Source organism: Schistocerca piceifrons, chromosome 6 (assembly GCF_021461385.2).
Source record: "Schistocerca piceifrons isolate TAMUIC-IGC-003096 chromosome 6, iqSchPice1.1, whole genome shotgun sequence".
NCBI classification, from domain to species: Eukaryota; Metazoa; Arthropoda; class Insecta; order Orthoptera; family Acrididae; genus Schistocerca; species Schistocerca piceifrons.
Window position 1 is genome coordinate 334,386,676 of NC_060143.1, and position 24,856 is coordinate 334,411,531.

A 24,856-nucleotide genomic window follows, 5' to 3' on the forward strand; every position below is an offset into this window, starting at 1 on the left:
TAATGCACTAGGCAGTTAGACGGAACAGTTGGCTGCTGTTCCTTCCAGACTATAGCCTATGAAGGACTCACAAGATTGGGGTACCACTTCGCCTCATTTGAAGTAACATTATTGGGAGTACTTACCTGTTTTGTAGCTTAACATCTTACTTCATTATTGGGACTATTCATTGGCAAATACGACCACCACATCTGTAACTCAGTAGAACCATTTGGAACTCATTGGGAGCCAGTTTGAGTTGGAGATTATGGTGCTTTTTAAACACTTGCCAACTTCAACATACTTTGTAAGTGACAAGTACTTTGAACAAGTAGATGAGGTTGATATGGGGAGCCCCCTGTCTTTCCTGGGGCCAACTATTTTGTGGTCTTTGAAGAGAAAGTGCTATAATGGCCAGTCTTACAAAACCTTCCTTCTTTTGGCGATACATGGGACATCAGTGGCATGGTTCATGTAGCGGAAACACCACCCAAGTTTTTTCAACATGTAAATTCGCTCCATCTGAGTATACAGAGCTGGAGAAAATTGCGCATACCCTTCTTGAATGTTTGATACACAGGAAAGCTGACAGAATGCTGGGACGCAGTCTGTGGCATAAGCCGTCTCACACTGATTCAGATGTGCAGGCTACAAGTTATCACCACACTGCAAGACATGGTAATGTATTGTGCACTCTAGTTCGCAGACCAAAGGTCGTATCTGATCCTTATACCCTATCAGGTGAACTTCAGCGTCTGGGGACAATTTTCTTACACAGATCAACTACTAAACAATACAGATTCATTGCAAATCCTTGTAGAAACAAGTTCAGTTGAGAGAAAAAGAAATCTTGGCTTTATTTCATACTTCAGTGGTATTACTTCAAGAATTCAAGGGATCCTCAACATACGTAGCATTAAATATTGTATCGCTTATCTTCCGAGGAGCTTGAGTTTTGTCAAAAATGATTTTGGCCTTAGGAAGGAAAGTATTTATGTGAATCCTTGCCAGTGTGGACTGTCATATATTAGTCAGATGTGTAGCAATATTTTGTTGAATGTCATACATGCTGATGAGTATTACACTTAACCTAAGGGTTGCATCATGTTGAGATTGCGACTGGTTGGAAACCTGAGCTTTCCATCAGAGACCATATAAATGTAAACAGTGTATAATCTTATCAATAGGGTCTCAGGACTCCAACCAAGTACAAATTATAACTTGGGAACTTGGCACTAGCTGTTAGGAAAGTTCTCACCTCGCTCTCAAATTATTCTCGGGACCAAGAGCTGAGTGAAACATGAAGTGGAAAGCTCTGAGATATCTAGCGAGTCATGGAACATATATCGGGAAGGCAGACTTGAAGCCTTAGGAGGGTGAGTGTTCACTGCAGTTGACAAAAATATTGTCTCTATTGAGGTCAATTTTGCAATCTGTTGTGATCAGCTAGTTCGGTAGCCCAGACACAATAGAAATATCATAAACCTTGTAGCTGCAAATAGGCCGGACCTTATCGACAATGTCAGTATAGAAACGGATATTGGCGACCATGATGTCATTATAACAACTACGGTTACAAAAGTTAATAAATCAGTTAAGAAGGCTAGGAGGGTTTTTCTGCTAAAAAGAGCAGATAAGGAGTTGTTAGCATCTCACTTAGACAGTGAATTGACATAATTTAGTTCCAGTCAGACGGGCATAGAGGACGGCAAAGTTTAAGAAGATTGTAGAATGTGGTCTGGAGAATTAGGTGCCCAGTAAGTAGATTAAGAATGGGAAAGACCCATCATGGTTTAATAACGTGATTTGGAAAATGCTGAGGAAGGAGAACCTGTTGCAGTCTCGGTCCAAAAGAGAATGCGCAAATGGTGACCTATGCATGAAGCATACAACTGCTATCACTGTCATACCTTTGCAAAAGATCTGGCAGAGAACACGAGAAAAATCCGGTCCTGTGTAAAATCAGTGAGTAAGTCTAAGGCTTCCAATCAGCCACTTGTTGACCAGCCTGGAGTGGCAGTTGAAGATAGTGAAACAAAATCCGAAGTTTGAAATTTCACATTCAAGAAATCATTCACACAGGAGAATCGTACAAACAAACCATCGTTTGACCGACCGTTGAATAGACTCCCATATGGACAACATACTAATAAGCATCCCTGGCATGGAGGAACAATTGCAGGAGTTGAAAACAAACAAGTCATCAGGTACGGATGGAATCGCAGTTTGGTTTTTCAAAGAGTACTCTACAGAATTGGCCCCATACTTAGCTTGCATTTATCATGAATCTCTAGCCCAGCGCAAAATCCCAAATGACTGGAAAAAAGTACAGGTGACTCTGTGTACAAGAAGGGCAAAAGAACAGACCCACAAAATTACAGACTGATATCTGTAACATCAGTTTACTGCAGAATCCTTGAAAAACAGTCCCAGTTCGAATATAATAAATTAAATTTTCTTAAGACCGAGAAGCTTACATCCACGTATCAGCATGGTTTTAGAAAGCGTCAGTTGTGTGACACTCAGATTGTCCTTTTCTCACATGAGACACTGCAAACTATGGATGAGCCTAGTATGTTGTCCTCGACGGTGAGTGCGGTCAGAGACAATGTTATTTTCAGGAGTGCCCCAGGTAAGTGTGATAGGACCGCTATTATTTTCTGTATACATAAATGATTTGGTGGACAGTGTGGGCAGCAATCTGCAGTTTTTTTCTGATGATACTGTGGTGTACTGTAAGGTGTCAAAGTTGAGTGACTGTAGGAGGATACAAGATGACTCAGACAAAATTTCTTGGTGGTGTGATGACTGGCAGCTAGCTCTAAATGTAGAAAAATGTAAGTTAATGCAGATGAGTAGGAAAAACACACCCATAATGTTTGGATACAGCATTAGTAGTGTCCTGCCTAACAGAACCACGCCATTTAAATATCTAGGCATAACATTGGAAAGCAATATGAAATTGAAATGGAATGACCATGTAAGGATTGTTGTAGGAAAGGGGAATGGTTGACTTTGGTTTATTGGAGAATTCTAGAAAAGTGTAGTTCATATGAAGAGGAGACATTATATAGGATGCTAGTGCAACCTGTTCTCGAGTACTGCTCGGGTGTTTGACAAAAGAAGACATTGAAGCAATTCAGAGGTGGGCTGCTAGATTTGTTACTGGTAGGTTTGAACAACATGCAAGTGTTATGGAGATACTTCAGGAACTCAAGAGGGAGTCCGTGGAGGGAGGGTGACAGTTTTTTTGAGGAAAACTATTAAGAAAATTTGGAGAACTGACATTTGAAGCTGACTGCACAACAATTCTGTTGCCTCCAACATTGCACATAAGGACCACGAAGATAAGATACAAGAAGTTAGGGCTCGTGTGGAGGGATATAGACTGTTGTTTTTCCCTCAATCTATTTGCCAGTGGAACAGAAAGAGAAATGACTGATAGTGGTACAGGATACTATCCGTCATGCGCTGTGAGGTGGATTGCGGAATATCAATGTAGATGTAGCCGAGATGTAGGGGAAAGTAAGAATTGTAAAGTTGATGCAGTTAGCTTAGTTTAAAAATATAATAATTAGTGAAACACATATTTGAAATTCACAGACAGTTGAACAATTAATCGTTAATGTAATTGATGTGATGGATGATCTTATTTTCTGCTCAATGTCTCAAATTCTGGAATCGAGTGAAATAAAGTTACCTTCACTTCCTGCACCTTGTTAATTTTGTGTGATATGTAGTATAGTGACTGCCAAAATCCCAACTTCACGGAAGCATTGAACATTGAATATTAATATGTTACAGTCATCCAAATACCATGAAGCTCTATACTGTAAATTTAATCTTCAATGGACTTTCACAAGCTAACTCAAGGAGATTTTTCTGTGTGTAAAGAATTAAGTTCAGATGGAACTGTGGATGCAAATGGAGCATGAATCAGTGAAAATTGTTATTAAACACTGGAAAGTATTTTTTTGAATGATTTGATTAGCTTTGATTTCATACTGAAAGACATTAATTGATACTGCTTTCATTATTTTTATTTTCTGTAGTTGTAATTTTTTCTGAAAGTGTGTGTTTTCTGAAGTGTTGATTATTGCCTTGCCTTGAAAGATTCAATGCAGCAAACTGTTCAAAGATATCATATAAGTATGGTGCTTCAAACAAAACATTCTATTCCCACAAAGTTTTGGAGTACAGGTGTTTCTTTCTTCAAGAAAAGTCTATTTTTGGTCATAATTGGAACTTGCAAGATAATACATAATACATTGTCACAAGAGTAACATCATGAATGACAATAATGCAACAAAAAAGTGTGTTCTGCTTTCATTCCCTCACATAGTATTTTGAAATGTTTGTTTTCACTGGGTAAGTCTTTATACTGTACATTGTCCGTCCCAAAAGTTTCAGGTAGATTTTTTCAAGGAGATTTATTGCTTTTCAATATACAAAACCATAGAAACATTAAAAATACGTTCATTCCACATCTGTAAATCACTGTCACTGCTTTGCTTAGTCTAAACATTCTCCTTGGAAGGTTTCGTCTTGAACCTCCTTAAGGTGGCATACTGAAGCCTCTTTTTCTCCTTCCAATAATATGTGGCGGCATCCCTTCGAACTTCTCTTCTCTCCGAAGCAAAAAGAAGTCTGGTGGTACCACGTCAAGGCTGTATGGCGATTGTGGCAGCGTTTTCATACTGTTCCTAATGAGAGAGTCTTGCACAGTGAGGGCTCAGCATGCTGTCTAGATGCAAAACCCAACTGTTCGTGATGTCTTTCCTGACAATGTTTCACCGTGTCCTGGAACTGAATAAGGGCTTGAGCACAAAATGGACCTTTGAGGCAAACATTCACTGTGAATCACCCCTTTGCAAGTCAGTGAGCCTTGCTTTAACCGTGGATTTGCTCATGCGGCCTGCTTCAGGCAAGGCGAATTTTTCGTGTGTTACTGGCTGCTTTGTATGTTTGATTCAGGAATGTACTCAAAAATCCCTTCTCATTGCTCTGTCCCAAAAATTAGGGTCACTTTTGAGGCATTCCAACAACTCGTGACATTCCAGCACACCAATTTTCTTCTCTTTTGCAATACTTTCGCAGCCACCTTTGCGTGTATCTTTCTCATCCCTAATGTCTCTCTCAAAATGGAATAAACTTTAGATTTCAGCATATTACATTTCAGCATATTACAATACTCTGCTAACATTATTTTGCTCATGCTTCTACCCTCATTCGAAGCTTTGTGTATTATCTCCACATTTTTGTGCCTTTGGAATGTCCACTGATATCTGAAGCACTCATTGTAATCAATGTTTTATTGGTCCTCACGAAACATCTGGTGCCCCTCATAATTCTTGGCTGTACATGGATTCTCCTTGAAGGCGTGCTGAATCAGGCCAACTGTCCCAGAGCTTGATTTTTTGAGGCTAATGTAAAATTTGATTGCATATCGCTGCTTTATTAACTATTGCAACTTGAAGCTTGATGCGTCACCAAAACACACATTTTCAGTGAAATGCGATTCTCACTGTCACTGCCCAGCGATGACTGAACCAAGTCCCATTCGTTCAAGAGACCTCATCATTGTTCCCATCAAAAACAGTATCGCTGTAGCCCTTACGGATCGCTGGACAATTTTATTCTCGAAACTTTTGTGACAAACACTATATTTTTCGCAAGTTCAAAGACTAGATTCAGTTTGGGACTCTGATACTTTGATGTGAGTTGTTCTCAGTGAACGATGCAGTGGGTTCACCCTATATTATTGGAGAACTACTAATTCTTCCAGTTGCCGAAGGTATGGTGAATGTCATGATCACCAACAATACTGTCAGTCACAGGATTCTGCACAGAGCAGAGAATCTCAATATATGAAAATGGATTTTGGTTGTAGCGTGATTATAAGTATACAAATCTGATTTGTTATTTATGGGTCTTAGATGGTAATACCTTTGTGTAGCACCGTCTTCTTTATAAGAGTACCACTGTATGAATTAAGACTCAAGATGCTGAACACATTTATGTTTGAAAAGTTTGGAGTGGACATAGTACATTGGTGTTGCCTACTGAAGGTGGTTGCTTGGTATACAGCTGGTATGTAGGATTTCAGGATTACTCAAAACAGAGCTCAGGAGCTTGTGCTGATGTCCTCATCCATTCAGCAAAACTTGCTCTTCTTATGCAGCCTATCCAGGAGTTAGTATGCTGCGGGTATCTGGAACCAGGAGGACCTTTTTTGAACTGCAGTTGCAAACACGACCAACACTTTACCACTACTGTGTTAGACAATTCTATGAAGAGACCCTGCAGCTTCCTATGGGCTTACTGTACAAATTAACTAAAATTCAATTAATTGCTATAATTATTGTAACCATCATAAAATGTCCTCTGTTTTGCTAACTCAGTACAGTGAATGAAACAGTGGACAGTTTTTTCAAGTTAACACACAGTATTTAAGGGCTGAGCTGTTTTCTTGTTCAGCATGTGGTTCCTATTTTGACCAGTGCTTTGAACAATTGCCTTTGTTGCCCTCTATCAGCGACTCCTTTCAAACCTGTTTTCATGTTTTGCTGGTTTATTTCTCTGGGCAGTTACTCGACTGAAACTCAAAATTCAATTAATAAAAAATTATCCTTAATGTATGCAGCCATATGCATTGCCATGAAGCGCCAGCACTCCTTGCAAAATAAGTCCTAACTTATCGTGTTGCTGTATCAAGCACTAGGCGTATATTGACCCATCTTCTGGAAGTGTACTAATATAGAGCACTAGACATCTCAAAAGATTGTCTACATGACCTTATCAGTGGATGCCTGTCTTGAATGTTTTCTTAACTGGTGACAATGGGTGATTTCATTCCATTCATTTTCTCTTAAATTCAAGTTTATGATGTTGCCATCAAAACTAGTCCATTGTCAGATTTGGTTTAAGCCCGTTTAAAAAATGAAAATTAATGGCAGTTAATTTAATTGGATGGATAAAAAAAAAGTGTACTTGCCAATTGGTGGCAGGAGGAAACACATAGAAAGGTTAAAGAAATGTGCGAGATTTCTAAGCCAGTGGCTCATTCTCCTGGCAGAAGGTTTGAAGGGGAAGGGAGGTGGGTGAAAGGAAACGACAGGTGAGGTTTAGGAAATGGGGAGAGTTCAGAAAAGTTGCCCAGAACCCCGGGTCACAGGAAACTTACCAGACGGGATGAGGAGGAAAGAGTTTAAGTCTTTCCTTGTCATTGTGTCTAGTAAATCTTCCCTGACCCAGGATTCTGGACCACTTTTCCGAACTCTGAATTCACCAGTCTTTTCCTTCATCCCTCTTCAACCCTTCTCCCAGAAGAAGGAGCCACAGTTCCATAACTCACACATTTCTTCAACCTTTACATGTTTTTTCTCCTGCCACCAATTGGTAAGAGGATTTTTTTATCTATCCAATTATATTTTCAAAAACTGAGTTTTTTATTGATAAATTAATGGTAAGAATCATATAGCTTCTGATTCTATTGTGAATTAATAATACTAATGAAAACAGTACGGTAACCTGCATTTTATATATTTGTTATACAAATGCGAAGTTTTTGCTTTTGTGCTGAAATATTTATACTAATGTAAACAATAATCCACTGTTTTGTATGTATGGTCTCAGGGAGATGACATGGTGTCAGTACTTGCAATATCGTGTGTGTTTGTGTTTTTGTGTGTGTGTGTGTGTTGGGGGGGATAAATAATTTACAGAAAATTTAATATTGAATAATGGAAAAGAAAATGTAAATTATCCAGTAGTAGAGGCTAAAATCTTCTGGTTTAATACTGAGTGAGTCTTCAAGAAAATTTTCAGTTCCAATCAAATAACAGCAACAATTGTACTTTTATTTTTGATTACCATGACAGATTTTGGCCAACAAGGCAATTTTCAAGTATTTGTGAGTTTAGCATTTAAGTTAGCTTTGGTGGCTGAGACTGGTTGTGGTTGGTTGATTGGTTAGTTAGTTTCATGGATCATTTGTATGGTAAATCATGATGTGGAATGAGTCATTTTACATTCTTATCACAAATTACTTCAAATATGTGTACATGCTGATCATTTGTGAATTTTTATTATTTATTTATGTATTATTATTATTATTATTATTATTATTATTATTATTATTAGTAGTAGTAGTAGTAGTAGTAGTAGTAGTAACAAAAGTAAATACAGATGTGAGTTAGTAATTGCTATCCACCATATTTACTCATTACAATAATAGAAATTCTTCTATGGAAGGGAAGGAGATGTCAAGGAAAAACTTCTTCAGTTTTTTTCAGATTTTACTTTGCTGTGTGTTTGTCAGACATTTTATATCACTGGGTAACTGATCAAAAATGTTAGTTGTGGCATTGTCCATCACTTTTTGTGCTAAAGACAATCTTAACACAGAGTAATAAATGTAAATTTTTCTTCTGGTATTGTAATTATGTACACCATTGTTCCTCTTGACCTGCAGTGGGTTATTTTCAACAAAATTCACGAGGGAATAAATATACTCTGAAGAGTAGTGGAAATGTGTTTAGTCCTTAAAGAGATGTCTACAAGATGATCATGAGTGAGCACCACATATTATTCTTACAGTACGTTTTTGACCATTGAAGACTTTCTTTCTTAAGAGATGAGTTAGCCCAGAACATTATTCCATATGAAATTAATGAACGAAAATATGCAAAATGCATCAACTTTCTGATTTATCTCCCCCCAACATTTGCAATGATTCTAAGTGTGCATATTGTTTTAGGAGTCCCAAAATGTGCTTTTCCCAGTTTGAAAAAAAAAAAAAAAAAATTTGCAACTGGTGTTGTTATTTGATTCCAAGTAATTACTACAGTTGTGGACCCTGCACTGTCATGCAACACAAGCTATACAAAATTTTTCTGTGTTTATTATCTGGTCTATTGTGATTGAATTGTTTGAATATAACAAAAGAGAATTAAATACAATTTATGCTGTTTATACAAGAACTTAGGTTATCAACGCAACAAATGTGGTGGTGTCCTATTGACTGGGTTGAATCATTTCTTCGTCTCTGAAGTCAGCTTTCTTTGTTCAAATAGGAAAAAAAGCATTTGAATGTCCAATATGTAAGGAAACATTTGAGCACGTATTGGCATTGAAGGATCATGTACAGATTCATTCAACTGATGGCCTCTTTACCTGCCCGCACTGTAGTAAGGTAAGGACATATAATATGTTTGTAGAGAGATCACTTTAGTATGGCTGATATTTGTATTATGGGCATTAGGCCATGGTTCAAGCATAATTGTCTGCTAAGTGTTTCATCTTCCAGTGCTGGAGCAATTGTCAGAGGCTTTAATGACTCAGAAAGCAATTACATATTCAAAAAAGCTCTGAATTGTTTATGTGCATCCATGCAACACTTTGTTTGTTATGTCATTAGACCAATGCATAAGATCATGGAGTTACAACGACGTGTACTATGGAGTATGGAGCTTGTTGTGGAGAAGAATAGCCCCCCCCCCCCGCATTAAGGCCCACAACATGTCGAATTTCAATCGTTCTTCTTTTCCATTGATATTGGCTACTATGGTAATTATTAGGTGACACGAAATCCACACTGTCATAGAGAGACGAATTTGGTGGTTTCCTGGTCCTAGTGCATGATATGCTATCGCTGATTTATCTGCCTTGCCCAGGTGACAATCACTGTTCTCCACTCCCTTCCCCATAACAAGCTCAGTAGCATACATTGGTGCAATTCCATAATCTTAGGCAGCAGTTTGATGATGTTGTAAACCAACCATTGTGTGAATAAATATGAACAGTTTGGCTTGCTGAGTTTGGTTGAGTCAGTAACAGCTTTCTCACAGTTGTTAAAGACACTGATGATATCTCCAGTATTGGAAGATGAAACATTAGGCAGAGAATTATGCCTAGGACCACAGCCTAATGCCCATAATTCAAATATCAGCAATGTAGCAAATACCAGCCGTGAAAGCATGCATTCTGCGATCACATTAATATTTTAGTCACTGTTGAGTATTATGATTGTGCCTGTGGTGTCCGTATAGTACTAAACCAAAACTTTTAAAAAGTACCAAGTTAAGTGAAATATGTTAATAACTGTTTCAGGTTTTTGATGGTTATTGCTTGATCAGGAAACACATCCGTGCATTTCACAATGACCGCAAACATGTATGCATTTGCTGTGGCAAGCCATTCCCTACCCAGGATAAATTGCGCATGCATATGCTCAAGTTAGTATAAAGTCCTTCAGATTTCTAGGTAATGTGAAGAAATTAAATTGTAAGGCAGATTGAAATTAGTGTTGTATAAGAATTAAATAAAATTTTTCTATAGAAAACTTAATATTTTAGCTATTTCCAAGTCTACTGTGGTAAAGTGATGAATTGAGAAACTGTTGGATTGTAGTAATGGTAGATTGATGTTCGGAAGAATAGTTGGATATATTGATTATATGCTTGTGGATGAACAACTTATGAACTATAATTGTTGCAAATGTGGTTTTCCTTTCTCAACTGTATTTTATCTTCCTGCCCCCCCCCCTCCCCCCTCTCTCTCTCTCTCTCTCTCTCTCTCTCTCTCTCTCTCTCTCTCTCTCTCTCTCTCCCTATCTCTCTCTATCTCTCTCTCTCTCTCTCTGTGTGTGTGTGTGTGTGTGTGTGTGTGTGTGTGTGTGTGTGTGTACTTTTGTTTGTATTAATTGCCATGACATTTATTCTGATAGGCACTCAGATCATCGAGAGTTTTTGTGTGCCAACTGTGGAAAGCAGTTCAAACGCAAGGACAAGTTGAAAGAACACATGAAACGTATGCATTCAGCAGAACGTGAACGACATTGTGAAAATGAACAGGAGGATAAAACTGCCAGTCTAAACAATATTAAGGAAAAGTCACTGATTATGGAATTAGCAGAAAAAGTTGCTGTTGATGCTTCGCTGCCAGGCCGGAAGAATGATGGGAGGTCACCATCACAGGTGGGCAATAATATTTTCAAATTTTTATTTTGCATGTAGGCAGATTCCAAAACAAAAGAACACTTTTTTAAATGTCATTTGACTTAAGTTCATGAAATACTACTCAAAAAATTTCAATCTTTCATTCACTGTGTACATAGTTCCTTCGTTCTTACCGTTATTTCTTACCAAATGAATTACCGTATTTACTCGAATTTAAGCCGCACTCGAATCTAAGCTGCACCTGAAAAATGAGACTCGAAATCGAGGAAAAAAAATTTTCCCGAATCTAAGCCACACCAGAAATCTGAGACTCGAAATTCAAGGGGGGAGAAAAGTTTTAGGCCGCACCTCCAAATTGAAACAAAGTTGGTCCATTGTAATATGAGACACAATTTAGGTCAAATGAATGACGATACAGCTATAGTAGTTTGGTTCGAGTCGTAAGCCTAGCAGTTAAGCTTTACCAGGTAGCCGTTGCTATGCGTCAGGCGCTCCGTCCGTATTTATACGGGTACCCTTCCTTTTTCATGTGCTTCGTCTGGTTTGAATTGATTACTTATTTTTCTTTGATCTGATAAGTGCTGTTTTCTTTGTTATAGGTGTTTACGTCACTCAAAGCTGAAAATGCATTACTGTACTGTATCATGCATTGTTTGTCGCATTCTGATAATGGGTGTTTACAACCTGTCGCCGCTCGCGGCATGGCTTGCTTTTGTGCGCGCTACCGCCACCTACAATTTAAAAAAAAAAAAAAAAAAAGAGGGGGGAGAGAGGAATTGTCTCATTAGCGAAACAATGGCAAGAGACTGCTATTTGTTGTTACTTACACTGCTGCTTTCTTTGATAATGATTAACAAGAACCAAATAATAGACTGCATATGATAGAAGATGTTCTGAACGAGAGTTTAGCGAAAAATTTTCTCCGTTTGAAAATCTTTGCAGACGCCTTCTACATTCTGCACGGAAATTAGAGTGATCTTAGATTTAAAAATCTAGTCAGTTGTCGTGCTTCATTTCTGACTGTATCACTATTCGGTGTAAGAATAATATGAATATAAACATGGCATGATATGTATATTCTTCCGCGTTTGCTGTTGTCTCACTCTAGTTTCGTAGTTTATTAGGCAGACAGGATTTAAATGAGATAGCAGCAAACACAAAACAATACATGGCAAAATGTTTATATTCGTATTATTCTTATGGAGCAGAGAATACTGCTTGTGATTCACGATTCATAAAAGTTCCTATTAGCAACCATCTCTTCTCACAGGTAGAAAAAAATTCAGACACACAGTTGGCCATATTGACAAACATCCCGAACAGTCTTGCCAGTCGTATTTCCATAGTGCATTGAAATGCTGCTACATTCGAAGCTGAACAATACGGAATTTGTATTTAGTTCGTTGGATAATGTATGAAAATGCAGTGGTCGAAACTCAGGGCGGAGAAAAAAAGCTCGTCTTCCACCTTTTTTTTTTAATTTATTTACTGACACAGAGGTTTTGGTGCCAGTATTTATCTTTGTGCCTGCGAAGCCTTACATATATTCGACGACAGAAGTTAGTTGTGGCGGCATCTACCAACATTTTTCAGAACTTCCTCTTTGCACTCGATTCTAAGCCGCAGGCGGTTTTTTGGATTACAAAAACCGGAAAAAAAGTGCGGCTTAGATTCGAGTAAATACGGTAGTTGTAAAATGATGAGTTTGTAAAAAACATTTTTCACAATACAGCAGGCTCCTTTTACATATTTGTAGTTGATGATAATTTATTGGGTAAAGTTCACCTGACTTGGAGTGTCTCAGGAAAGTGTGATGGGGCCACTCTTGTTCTGTATATACATAAATGATCTGCCTTGGGTTTGCTGGTGAGTTAGCTCTCTTAGCTCTTGACATGGAAGAAGTTCGTGCTAAGATCACAAGTCTTCAGAAAATTGCTTCAAAAATACGATTACCAATATTGCAATGAGAAAACTGAAATCATGCCCATGATACCTCTTCGCATGGATAAAATCTTCATAAATGATCAAGCAATTAACATAGTTCTACAATTTTAATATCTTGGAGAAATTAGTTTGCACAACTTGGGTGAAAAAGCAACAGCGTTAAATTGAACCAACAAAATGAAAAAAAGCACAATTTCTAACCTGGTCAACGTATAATAAGAAATGCCTGTCAATAGACATTAAGATCCAACATTACAAAACTGTAACTCTCCTGGAAGAAACTTCCAAATTAAAAATGAAGGAAGAACCGATCAACTCCTCAATACTGAATGAAGAATTATCAAAACATGCATTAATAAAACATACCAGCTTGATGGAGTCTGGAGAATCTTCCCTAATGAAACTGTCTATTGTAAGATTGACGCAATCACCAGCACAATGAAGAAGAAAAGAATCTCATATTTATTTCGTGCCTTAAGACTGCCTGACAACAGGATTTTAAAACAATTAGTGATGAAAAGTCTCAGAAAGAAGACAGGAGGACAGTGGGTCAAAGAAATTCAGGAAGATCTTGAAGCACTCACACTTAGAATTACTGAAGCAGAGAACAAAAACAAAATCAACACTCCTTATGAATCATAAATTTTCAGCAGAAATGATGCACAGAAGACCGGTAGAGATTTCAGACGAGTTAAGAAAATTGCGTTCGGAACGAATGGAAAAAGTACTGGGCTGAGTGCAAGAAGCAAGTTGTCCAATCTTCAAAGAGAAAATGAACATGGTATGACTCAAGTGGTCCAATGTGGCCAATCAAGTTAATAATAATAATGATAAATGATCTTGTGGACAGGGCGAGCAGCAATCTACAGCTGTTTGCCTGACAACACTGTGGTGTATGGGAAGTTGTAGCTGAGGGACTGTAGGTGGATATAAGATGACTTAGAATTTCTAGTTGGTGTGACGAACCCAACATGCTCTAAATGAAGAAAAATGTATGTTAGGGCAGATGAATAGGAAAAGCAATCTTTAATATTCAAATGCAGCATTAGTAGTGTGCTGCTCAGCACAGTGACATTGATTAAATACATAGATGTAACATTGCAAAGCAATATGGGATGCAATGAGCTTTGTAAGGTTTGTAGTAGGGAAGGCGAATGGTTAGCTTTGGATTATTGGGAGAATTTTAAGAAAGTGTAGCTCATCTAAATAGAAGACTGCATGTAGAACACTAATGGGACCCACTCTTGAGTACTGCTGGAGTGTTTGGGATCCTCAGCTTGTTGGATTAAAGGAGGACATTGAAGCAGTTCAGAGAGGGATGCTGCTAGATTTGTTACCGGTAGGTTCAATCAACATGCAAGTACAAGCTGAGTCAAAAAGGACTTTACGGCTTCAGAATGATATATAATTTTATTGAATAGATTACAGAATCAGTAGATGGATCATTTTGTAGCAAAGAACCTCAAGTTTGATTCCCATAGTACATCAGTACCCCATTCCTCCACCAGGAGCACCAGCGTAGTGCACAGTTAAAATGGCTACTTTCACTGCTGCAGTACATGCTCACTGGGTGTTTTGGTTTCATGAAATGAACTCTCCAACAACTGTTCAGCGTAGATTTCACATTGTATGCACTAAAGAGCCTCCAAGTGTGCCGACAATTTACCCTTTCACAAGAACGTTGTTGAGACGCGTTGTTCACTGTGACGTGATAAACCACATGTTGATTATGTCAGGTGTGGAGAGCTTTTAACTGCAGTTCACAAAAATCAACATGACGTGCATCTGGTGAGACTGGCATTCCACAAGAGACTGTTTCGTGAGTACTGCGTGGACATGTGCACTTGCAATTGTCACAAAGGCACAGCACATTAGTGGTGCAGGTAAAGTTGCTGTGTGGAAATGTTGCATCTGGTAGAAGATTACTAGACATTGCTGAACACTATGATCTTCAGTGATGAGTCACCATTTCATATCAGTGGTGTGGTGAACACACACAACTGCAGAATATGGGGCAGCAAAAATCCACATGCAACTCTCTAACATGTTCATGACAGCCTCGAAGTTAATGTGTTTTGTGCCCTTTATCAAACTGAAAATGTACAGCCCTTTCTTCTTCATGGAAAAAACTGTTACTGACATTTTGTATCAGGATATGCTTGGTAACATTTTAATTTGGATTGGCTGTAAAGGGCCAATAGCATGGTCACCTCGCTTCCAAGACTTTTCACCACCGGATTTCTTTTTCTGGGGTTCCATTAAAGATAGTATACATGTTTCTCCCCTACAAAACAATTTAGCCAACCTGAAAAATTGAATCTACACTGCCGTTGCACAAGTTACGCCCAATTTTCTGCAAAGAGTGTGGGAAAAAATTGATTACCACTGGGATATTTGCCGCATCCCAAATGGTGGTCACATCTAACCAAAATGACACTTGATGCTTTTATGTGAAACTTGAGGTGGTTTGCTACAAAATGACATATCCTTCCGATCCTGTAAATTATTTTTGTAAGTTTCTATATCATTCCAAAGTTGTAATGTCCTTTTTGACTTACCCTGTATTATGGAGATGGTCCATGAATTGCTGGCCAGTATTTACTTTACAACAACTGACACATGGTTTGGTAAATTTGAAGGAAACTTTATATTTCCTTGTACATATCTACTAAAACATTTTAAAGCAACTATACTTTTACAGTATCAGTGTGCAGAAAAAGGTGTCACTAAGAAATTTGTGCAATATTTTTTGGGGTTTTGTAAGAGAGAAGATGACATTATTTTCAAAAAACGCTGTTGAGGAAATTTAGAGAACAGGCATTTGAAGCTGACTGCAGAACAGTTCTATTACTGCCAACATACATTTTGTGTAAGGACCACGAAAATAAGACAAGGCAAATTAAGACTCATACAGAAGGATATAGACGGTCCTTTCTCCCTGCTTACTTTTTTAGTGGAGCAGGAAAGGAAATGACTAGTTGTGGTATGTGATACCCTCCACCATGCACCATATGGTGGCTTGCGGAGTGTGAATGTAGGTATGGATGTAGATGTAGATGGTTACATTGAAACAAACTGGCTGGCTTTTGCTCACAGTATGAATCCACATAGACCCTTCACTGCAATTACCAACTTTGAAAATGGTGAGCTATCATCTGTGAAATGAAAATATTAGGATTTGAGTTCTTGCCAGGCTTATAGATTCCATCTGTCAGTTAAGTTCATATTGTACGCTCATTAGGAAGTGAAGTTTAAATCCAGAGATCAACAGAGTAGTTTTTGTGGCATACCTTTATGTATCAGTTGCTTGATATTACTTTTACGATAAAGAACACTTCAGATGTACCCTGATACACACCAGGCATTCCAAAGAGTCAGTGTTTTCATGGTGCTGGACTCATTCTTCTTTCATGTACTTGTGGAGCAAGAAAAATTGTATTATATTAGTAGTTTTTGTGTTGTTTCTTCCATCTAATAGTTATTTTTTGACATTTAATCTTTCTCCCTTTTATGTTTAGAAAACAAGCATACTCAACATTTAATTCACATAAAAGATGTATTATTTACTATTTTCAGTGCAGTGAAAATGTAATGATGTGTGAATATTTTAGTCTGTCTGTATTTTGCACACAAAAACGTTAAAGCAGCTCATTTTTGTGTCAAATGATGATTGTTATCTATCTTATAAGAAAATTGGCAGGAAGTAATACACTCTTAAGACAAAAAAATGGTGCATGAAGTACTTATCCAAATGGGACAGAAATCGGTAGATGTGATGTACATGTACAGACAAGCAAATGAGTTGTGTTGTTGTGGTCTTCAGTCCAAAGACTGGTTTGATGCAGCTCTCCATGCTACTCTATCCTGTGCTGCAAGTTTCTTCTTCTCCGAGTAACTACTGCAACCTACATCCTTCTGAATCTGCCTAGTGTATTCATCTCTTGGTCTCCCTCTACGATTTTTACCCTCCAAGCTTCCCTCCATCTCTAAATTGGTAATCTCTTGATGCTGCAGAACATGTCCTACTAGCCGATCCCTTCTTCTAGTTAAGTTGTGCCACCAATTCCTCTTCTCTCCAATTCTAATCAGTACCTCCTCATTAGTTATGTGATCTTTGCATCTAATCTTCAGCATTCTTCTGTAGCACCACATTTCGAAAGCTTCTATTCTCTTCTTGTCTAAACTATTTATCGTCCACTTTTCACTTCCATACATGGCTACACTCCATACAAATACTTTCAGAAATGACTTCCTGACACTTAAATCAATACTCTATGTTAACAAATTTCTCTTCTTCAGAAACGCTTTCCTTGCCATTGCCAGTCTACATTTTATATCTTCTCTACTTCAACCGTCATCAGTTATTTTGCTCCCCAAATAGCAAAACCCCTTTACTACTTTAAGTGTCTCATTTCCTGATGTAATTCTCTCAGCATCACCCGTCTTAATTCGACTACATTCCATTATCTTCTTTTTGCTTTTGTTGATGTTCATCTTATATCCTTCTTTCAAAACACTGTCCATTCCGTGTTAGTATTTTGCAGCTGTGGCTTATTAAACTGATAGTTCGGTAATTATCACACCTGTCAACACCTGCTTTCTTTGGGATTGGAATTATTATATTCTTCTTGAAGTCTGAGGGTATTTCACCTGTCTCATACATCTTGCTCACCAGATGGTAGTGTTTTGTCATAGCTGGCTCTTCCAAGGCTCTGTGAAATTCTTCATGCTGTATCACATATCTCATTACATCTTCACTTACATCCTCTTCCATTTCCATAACATTGCCATCAAGTAAATCGCCCGTGTATAGACCCTCTATGTACTCCTTCCACCTTTCTGCTTTCCCTTCTTTGCTTAGAACTGATTTTCCATCTTAGCTCTTGATGTTCATACAGGTAGTTCTCTTATCCAAAGGTCTCTTTAATTATTCTGTAGACACTATCTATCTTATCCCTAGTGATATATGCCTCTACAGCCTTACGTTTGTCCTCTAGCCATCCCTGCTTAACCATTTTGTACTTCTTGTGGATCCCATTTTTGAGACGTTTGTATTCCTTTTCGTCTACTTCATTTTTTTATTTTCTCCTTTCATCAATTAGATTCAATATTTCTTCCATTACCCAAGGATTTCTATTAGCCCTCGGCTTTTTACCTACTTGATCCTCTGCTGCCTTCACTGTTTCATCTCTCACAGCTACCCATTCTTCTTCTACTGTATTTCATTCGCCTGTTCCTGTCAATTATTCTCTAATGCTCTCTCTGAAACTCTCTACTACCTCTGGTTCTTTCAGTTTATCCAGGTCCCATCTTTTTAAATTCCCACCCCCTTGCAGTTTCTTCAGTTTTTCTCTACAGTTCATAACCAATAGATTGTGGCCAGAGTCCACATCCACCCCTGGAAATGCCTTACAATTTAAAACCTGCTTCCTAAATCTCTGTCGTACCATTCTATAATCTATCTGAAACCTTCTAGTATCTCCAGGCCTCTTCCATGTATACAACCTTCTTTCATGATTCTTAAACCTAGTGTTAGCTATGATCAAGTTATACTCTGTGCAAAATTCTACCAGGTGGCTTCCTCTTTCATTCCTTGTCCCCATTCCATATTCACCTACTACTTTTCCTTCTCTTCCTTTTCCTACTGTTGAATTCCAGTCCCCCATGACTGTTAAATTATTGTCTCCTTTAACTATCTGAATAATTTCTTTTATCTCATCATACATTTCTTTAATCTCCTGATCATCTGCGGTGCTAGTTGGCATATAAACTTTTACTACTGTGATAGGTGTGGGCTTCGTGTCTATCTTGGCTACAATAATGCATTCACTATGCTGTTCATAGTAGCTGGCCCTTGTTCCTATTTTTTTATTTATTATTAAACCTACTCGTGCATTACCCCTATTTGATTTTGTATTTATAAACCTGTATTCACCTGACCAGAAGTCTTGTTCCTCCTGCCACCGAACTTCACTAATTCCCACTATATCTAACTTTAACCTATCCATTTCCTTTAAATTTTCTAACCTACCTGCCCAATTAAGGGATCTGACATTCCATGCTCCAATCCGTAGAATGCCAGATTTTTTCTCCTGATAACGACATCCTCCTGAGTAGTCCCCAGCTGGAGATCCGAATGAGGGACTATTCTACCTCCAAAATATTTTACCCAAGAGGGCGCCAACATCATTTAACCCTTTAACCATAAGCAGATGAGTACAATTTAAAAAAAAAGGTTGATTTATTGAAGAGAAAGAACTTCACAGCCGGCCGTAGTGGCCAAGCAGTTCTAGGCGCTTCAATCCGGAACTGCGCGACTGCTACTGTTGCAGGTTTGAATCCTGCCTTGGGCATGGATGTGTGTGATGTCCTTAGGTTAGTTAGGTTTAAGTAGTTCTAAGTTCTAGAACCTCAGATGTTAAGTCCCATAGTGCACAGAGCCATTTGAACCACTTTGAAAAGTTTCAGAAATTGAGCAAGTCAGTAACACATTGGTCCACCTCTGGCCCTTATGCAAGCAGGTATTTGGCTTGGCATTGATTGCTCGAGTTGTTGGAAGTCCTCCTGAAGGATATCAAGCCAAATTCTGTCCATTTGGCAAGCTAGATCTTCTAAATTGCAGGGCCCTGCCCTCTGGTGACCTTGCTGGCCAAGGTAGGGTCTGGCAAGCAGTCAGGTTGGTATTGCACTGCTGTCCGTGACATACAGTCAGTAGTTATAGTCTGGGATGTTTTTTAAAAAGCGGTGCTTTAGGCTGTTATGTGCAGTGCCCTTACACAGCACAGTGGTATGTCGATGAAAGCCATCCTTGGCCTACTTTTCAACAAGATAATGCCACAATGCCCCCTGCACATACCGTATTGAAAGTTTTTACTCCTTGTCTTTGTGCTTGCCAAACCTTACATTGAGCAGCAGGATTGCCATATCTCTCCCCAGTTGAGAACGTTTGGAGCATTATGGACAGGGCCTTCTAACCATCTTGTGATTTTGACAGTCTAAAGCACCTGTTGGACTAGATTTGGCCTGATATCCCTCCGACTTCAAGAAGAATATAACAATTCCATTCCAAAAGAACAGCAGATGCTGACAGGCGTGAATATTATTGAACTATCAGTTTGATAAGTCATGGTTACAATATAATAACATAAATTCTTCACAGCAGAATGGAAATACTGGTAGAAGCCAACCTAAGGGAAGATCAGTGTGGATTCTGGAGAGATTTAGAAACACTCGAGGTGGTACTGATCCGTGACTTATCTTAGAGGATAGGTAAGGAAAAACAAACCTACATTTATACCATGTCGTATGTGGGGAAAGCTTTGACCTTATTGACTGGACTATTCTCTTCAAAATTCTGAAGGTAGCAGGTGTAAAATACATGTAGCGAAAGGCTATTTAAAACTTGTGCAGAAACCAGATGGCGGCTGTGAGTTAAAGGGTATGAAAGGGAAGCAGTGGTTGTAGCCTGTTGCTGATGTTATTCAATTTGTACATTGAGTCAAGAATAAAGAAAAATTGGGAGAAGGAATTAAAGTTCAGGGAGAAGAAATAAAAAAAAAAAAAAACTTTTATATTTTCCGATGATGATGTAATTCTGTCAGACAGCAAAGTACTTGGAAGAGCAGTTAAAATGAATGGACAGTGCCTTGAAAGGAGCATATAATATGAACATGAACAAAAGCAAAAGAAGGATAATGGAATGTAGTCAAATTAAATTGTATGATGCTAAAGGAATTAGGTTTGGAACAAGACGCTTAATGTAGTGGGTGAGTTTTGCTATTTGGGTAGTAAAATAACTGATGGTGGCCGAGGTAGAGAGAATATAGAAAGTAGTTGAGCAAAGGAAAGAAAAGCGTTTCTGAAGAAGATAAATCTGTTAACATTGAATATAGATTTAAATGTTAGGAAGTCTATTTTGAAAGTACTTGTACGAAATGTAACCATGTATGGAAGTGAAACATGGACGATAAACAGTCTAGACAAGAAGAGAATAGAAGGTTTTGAAATGTGGTGCTACGGAAGAAAGCTGAATATTAGACGGGTAGATCACATAACTAATGAGACAATCCTGAATAAGAAAAGAAATTTGTGGCACATCCTTACTAGAAGAAGGGATCGGTTAATAGGACACCTTCTGAGATGTCAAGGGATCACCAATTTAGTATTGATAGAAATGTGGCAGGGGTGGGGGTAAGAATTGTAGAGGGAGGCCAAGAGATTAATACAGTAAGCAGATCCAGGAGGATGTAGATCGAAGTAGTTATTAGTAGATGAAGAGGCATGCACAGAATAGAGTAGCAATGAGAGCTGCAACAAACCAATCTTTGGACTGAAGATAACAACAGCAGCAGCAACAACAACAACATTCCTCAGAGCGACATCCAACTGTCAGACAGTGCTACATATATAAGGGCCAGAGGTAAAGCATTGACTAGTTCAATTTGTGAAGCTCTTTCTCTTGAACAAATCATCTGAATTTTTCTAAATTGTTAATCATTTATTTGCCTTTACATGTACATCATATCTACGGATTTCCATCCCATTCGGATAATTCCTTTGTGTGTGGGGTGTCTTTCTTTTTGTGTAAATGGTTGTGTGTGGGCGCGCGCGTGTGCACATGTAGGGGGCGGGTGTGTTCACATGACTTGGAGAATCTCTACATTCTTGCCAAAAATATTTTATATCAACATTCTACTGTGTTGACAGTGTGAACATCATTAATTTCCAGGTAAGAGAATTTGACATTGGTGTTGAGTTCTGTTGACAATCCAAGTGGAAACCAACATAACAAATTGCGATTAGTATTCAAAACTAGAGCACAGATTACTTCCATTGTTATTTAAATGGTTTCATTTTCACAATTAAATGTTGGGACATAGACGTATTGATAATGATGGATATATTTCAGCATGCAAATTATGACCAAGTATAATGTTTTTTTTTTTCAAAATACTGCTTGCTATCTTAATATTGAATACCACATAAATTCAACACATTATATTGCAGAGTTTAAGAAGCAATTATTGTCACATAATACAAAGCAGAAAGATTTTATGAGTTAGGTGCTGCCCCCTATTTGTACTGACTGAGGTGGCGCAGTGGTTAGCACACTGGACTCGCATTGAGGAGGATGACAGTTCAAACCCCCTGACGGGCCACCCAGATTTAGGTTTTTCATGATTTCTTTAAATCGTTCTAGGCAAATGTCCGGATGGTTCCTTTGAAAGGACACGGCCAGTTTCCTTCACCATCATTGGCACAATCCGAGCTTGTGCTCCATCTCTAATAACCTTGATGCCAACGGGATGTTAAACCCAATCTTCCTTCCTTCCTTCTTCCCATATTTGTGATATTTTATTTGAAAGAAAATGCTAAGCTTTGGTTTGTTTTGTTAAAATCTTCCATTTTTGTGATACATAGGTAAAAACTACCATGTAACATAATTCATCACATAATCATTTAAATGATGTTTCCATGTCCCTACACGTTCACAAATGCAGTAGATAGTCTTATGCAACCAAATATTCCTTTTCTAGACTTGAATATTGCTCGATATTCTAGATGTATTTATTATCACTCACTCTTACCTTTTTTGAGTAATGGAAATAACATGAAAACATTCAATTCTTTTCAGTTACTGAAAAGAAAAGGTGATTTTTAATGATTCACACAACTGCAGCTCGTTTTGGAATGGCAGCATGCAACTTATGAATTGATTTTCACGAGAATTTTGTACTGCTTATCATTCAGTAAACCGCATATTTCTCTCATTGTTGACAGAAAGTAAGTCTGTTCTGGAGTCTCTAGTTTCAAGTGAATTATGGTATAGAGGTTGGGTAATTAGGTCCATCAAGAGAGGTGTGTTTCAGAACTCTTTTGACCAAAATTGTTAATTGCGACATTGCTGTATTGGAAGTTGATGACCATAAGTTACATTGTCACCCGAAAAGTGTAATCAGTCATTGGAGATCAGTGGAATGGTAGAGCAGTGGCACACGTATGCTTGGAGACACCTCTACATTTTAAGGTTAGGCCTGTTAAACAGTAGAAAGTCCAGGATGGAATAACAATAGTGCTGGAAAGGATGGATTACTACTTACTACGTAGGGGCATTGTTGAGCTGCAGACGGACACTATGGTGTCGTGCTATACAAAAATGCAGAAAAATGACTTCTCAGATCTTATTACCCATTTCCAATCATTGTTGACCGTGTATCAGAATATTTTTCAGTGAAAAATCTGGTGCAGAAAGTTAGAATGTTTGCACAAATTCAAATTGGTGATGGAACCATACACCTGAAGATACACTTGTAGAACTGCAACAGCCACAAAATAAGTTACCACCCTGTAGCAGCTAAATAAGATCATGCTTACAAATAGTGCACAGCAAACAGTGTCTATGTAGAGAACAAATCAAGACAAATCCACTAAAAGGGTGTGCAGTTTAGAACCCAAGGTCATGATGTATTCTGCTCGGATAGGGATGAAGAATAGTTTGCAGTGCTGCCAATGTGATCTCTGTCACTGTCCCCACATCACATATTCCAAATGTCGTTACCTCAAGCAACTGGAAATGCTGGGTTATTCTCAATAAGAAACAGTAGTTACTGCAGATTACGCTATTTCAAGAAAATTATGTACTTGGAAAACTGTTGCTATGGTTTGTTAGTGTAACACTTGTTTTTGCTATATATTGTCCAGAACAAAAACTACAGAGACTAAATAGCCTTGCTACATGTATGTTAAAATGAAAATTGGTTCTGAATATTCTTCACAAATCCGAAAGTGCACACTACAGGCAGGTGTAGCAGAATGTTACTCTGTTTGTGGCTGGTGTTTTATATAGTACACACCGGCTTGTTATTGCACATTGCTCCATTTTATTTTTCCACCAGGTATCTTCATCTTTGTACATCACTCTGCTAAAGTTCCTTCCTTCTCACTAAAAGTCAAATAGAATAAAAGGCAGAAAACATCAGGATCTGAGTTGAATATGGTCGGATCACTCAATACTAGCTTTAATAACAAATGTCAAGACATTTCTGCAGATGCTGTGGACTTAATGGAACCACATGAAACAAATGTGGCACATTGGTAAGACACGGTATTCCTCCTGGAGGATGTTGGTACAAATCTTCATTGAAAACATGGCTCCCAAGTTGCGCTGGAACATGAGCAGATTCAGGAACCAAAATGAAGGAAATGAAATCCCTAATGCATGGGAGATCACTGCACTCATGTTTATAGGAAACATGTGAAACTGCTAACACTTCTATGTAAGGCACTGTATCTTACTGATGGAAGGGCTAAAGGAGGGTGACCTTCGTACTAAATAATATGTACCCTTCTTCTGCCGTCCTGCTAGACCCACAAGCAGTTACTGTTGAAATTCATGAGATACAGAAGCTTACAGTGACTTCTGTGTTACTACCACCACAAGAGGCTATGAGATTTTCATGGACCTCGTATTACAGTTACCCTGATAACCTCTTCTACTGCAGGGCTTAGTTCTCACAGAAAAGGAGGCCACCAAGATGGACAGTCAGTGGAGCAAACTAGGTAAGGTACAACCAAGTGTCTGTTTTTGAATGCTGAGACACCGTCAAAGATTGGGTTGACCACATCTCAAACATACCCACAATGCCACAGATTTGTCTGAGGCTTGTGTTACTGGATCCAGTCTTGACTGAATCCACTATAGCAGGCCTGTCCAAGAGGTGGCTAGGCAAGCATGAGCACTTACACATGCTCTCTCGACACCTGAGTAGTGTACCTTTGCAGTAAAAAGGGGCTGTCACGTCATTATGTACAATTGGGGAAGTGCAATCTGTTAACTATCTTCAGAGGAATGACCATGTGTTAAGGTTCACTGTAGCCTCAGGAGTGAGCCTATATAGTTAATGGTTCAATGCTTCAAGCAGGGAGTAACTCCTTTAGAATATGTGAAAACGGCATTATCACCAGGTCAGGAACTT

At 38.4% G+C, this 24,856-nt stretch overlaps 1 protein-coding gene across 3 annotated transcripts in view; it reads left to right on the forward strand.

The window, feature by feature from the left end:
* The window catches only part of LOC124802610 (zinc finger protein 160-like), a 220,150-nt gene that overhangs the window by 141,895 nt on the left and 53,399 nt on the right, over window positions 1–24,856 (forward strand). For all 3 annotated transcript variants that reach the window (XM_047263493.1, XM_047263492.1, XM_047263494.1), the window contains 3 exons: window positions 9,054–9,172; window positions 10,090–10,214; window positions 10,706–10,955. In XM_047263493.1, the coding sequence (XP_047119449.1) occupies window positions 9,054–9,172; window positions 10,090–10,214; window positions 10,706–10,955 (494 nt within the window). The remainder of the gene's footprint in view (window positions 1–9,053; window positions 9,173–10,089; window positions 10,215–10,705; window positions 10,956–24,856) is intronic.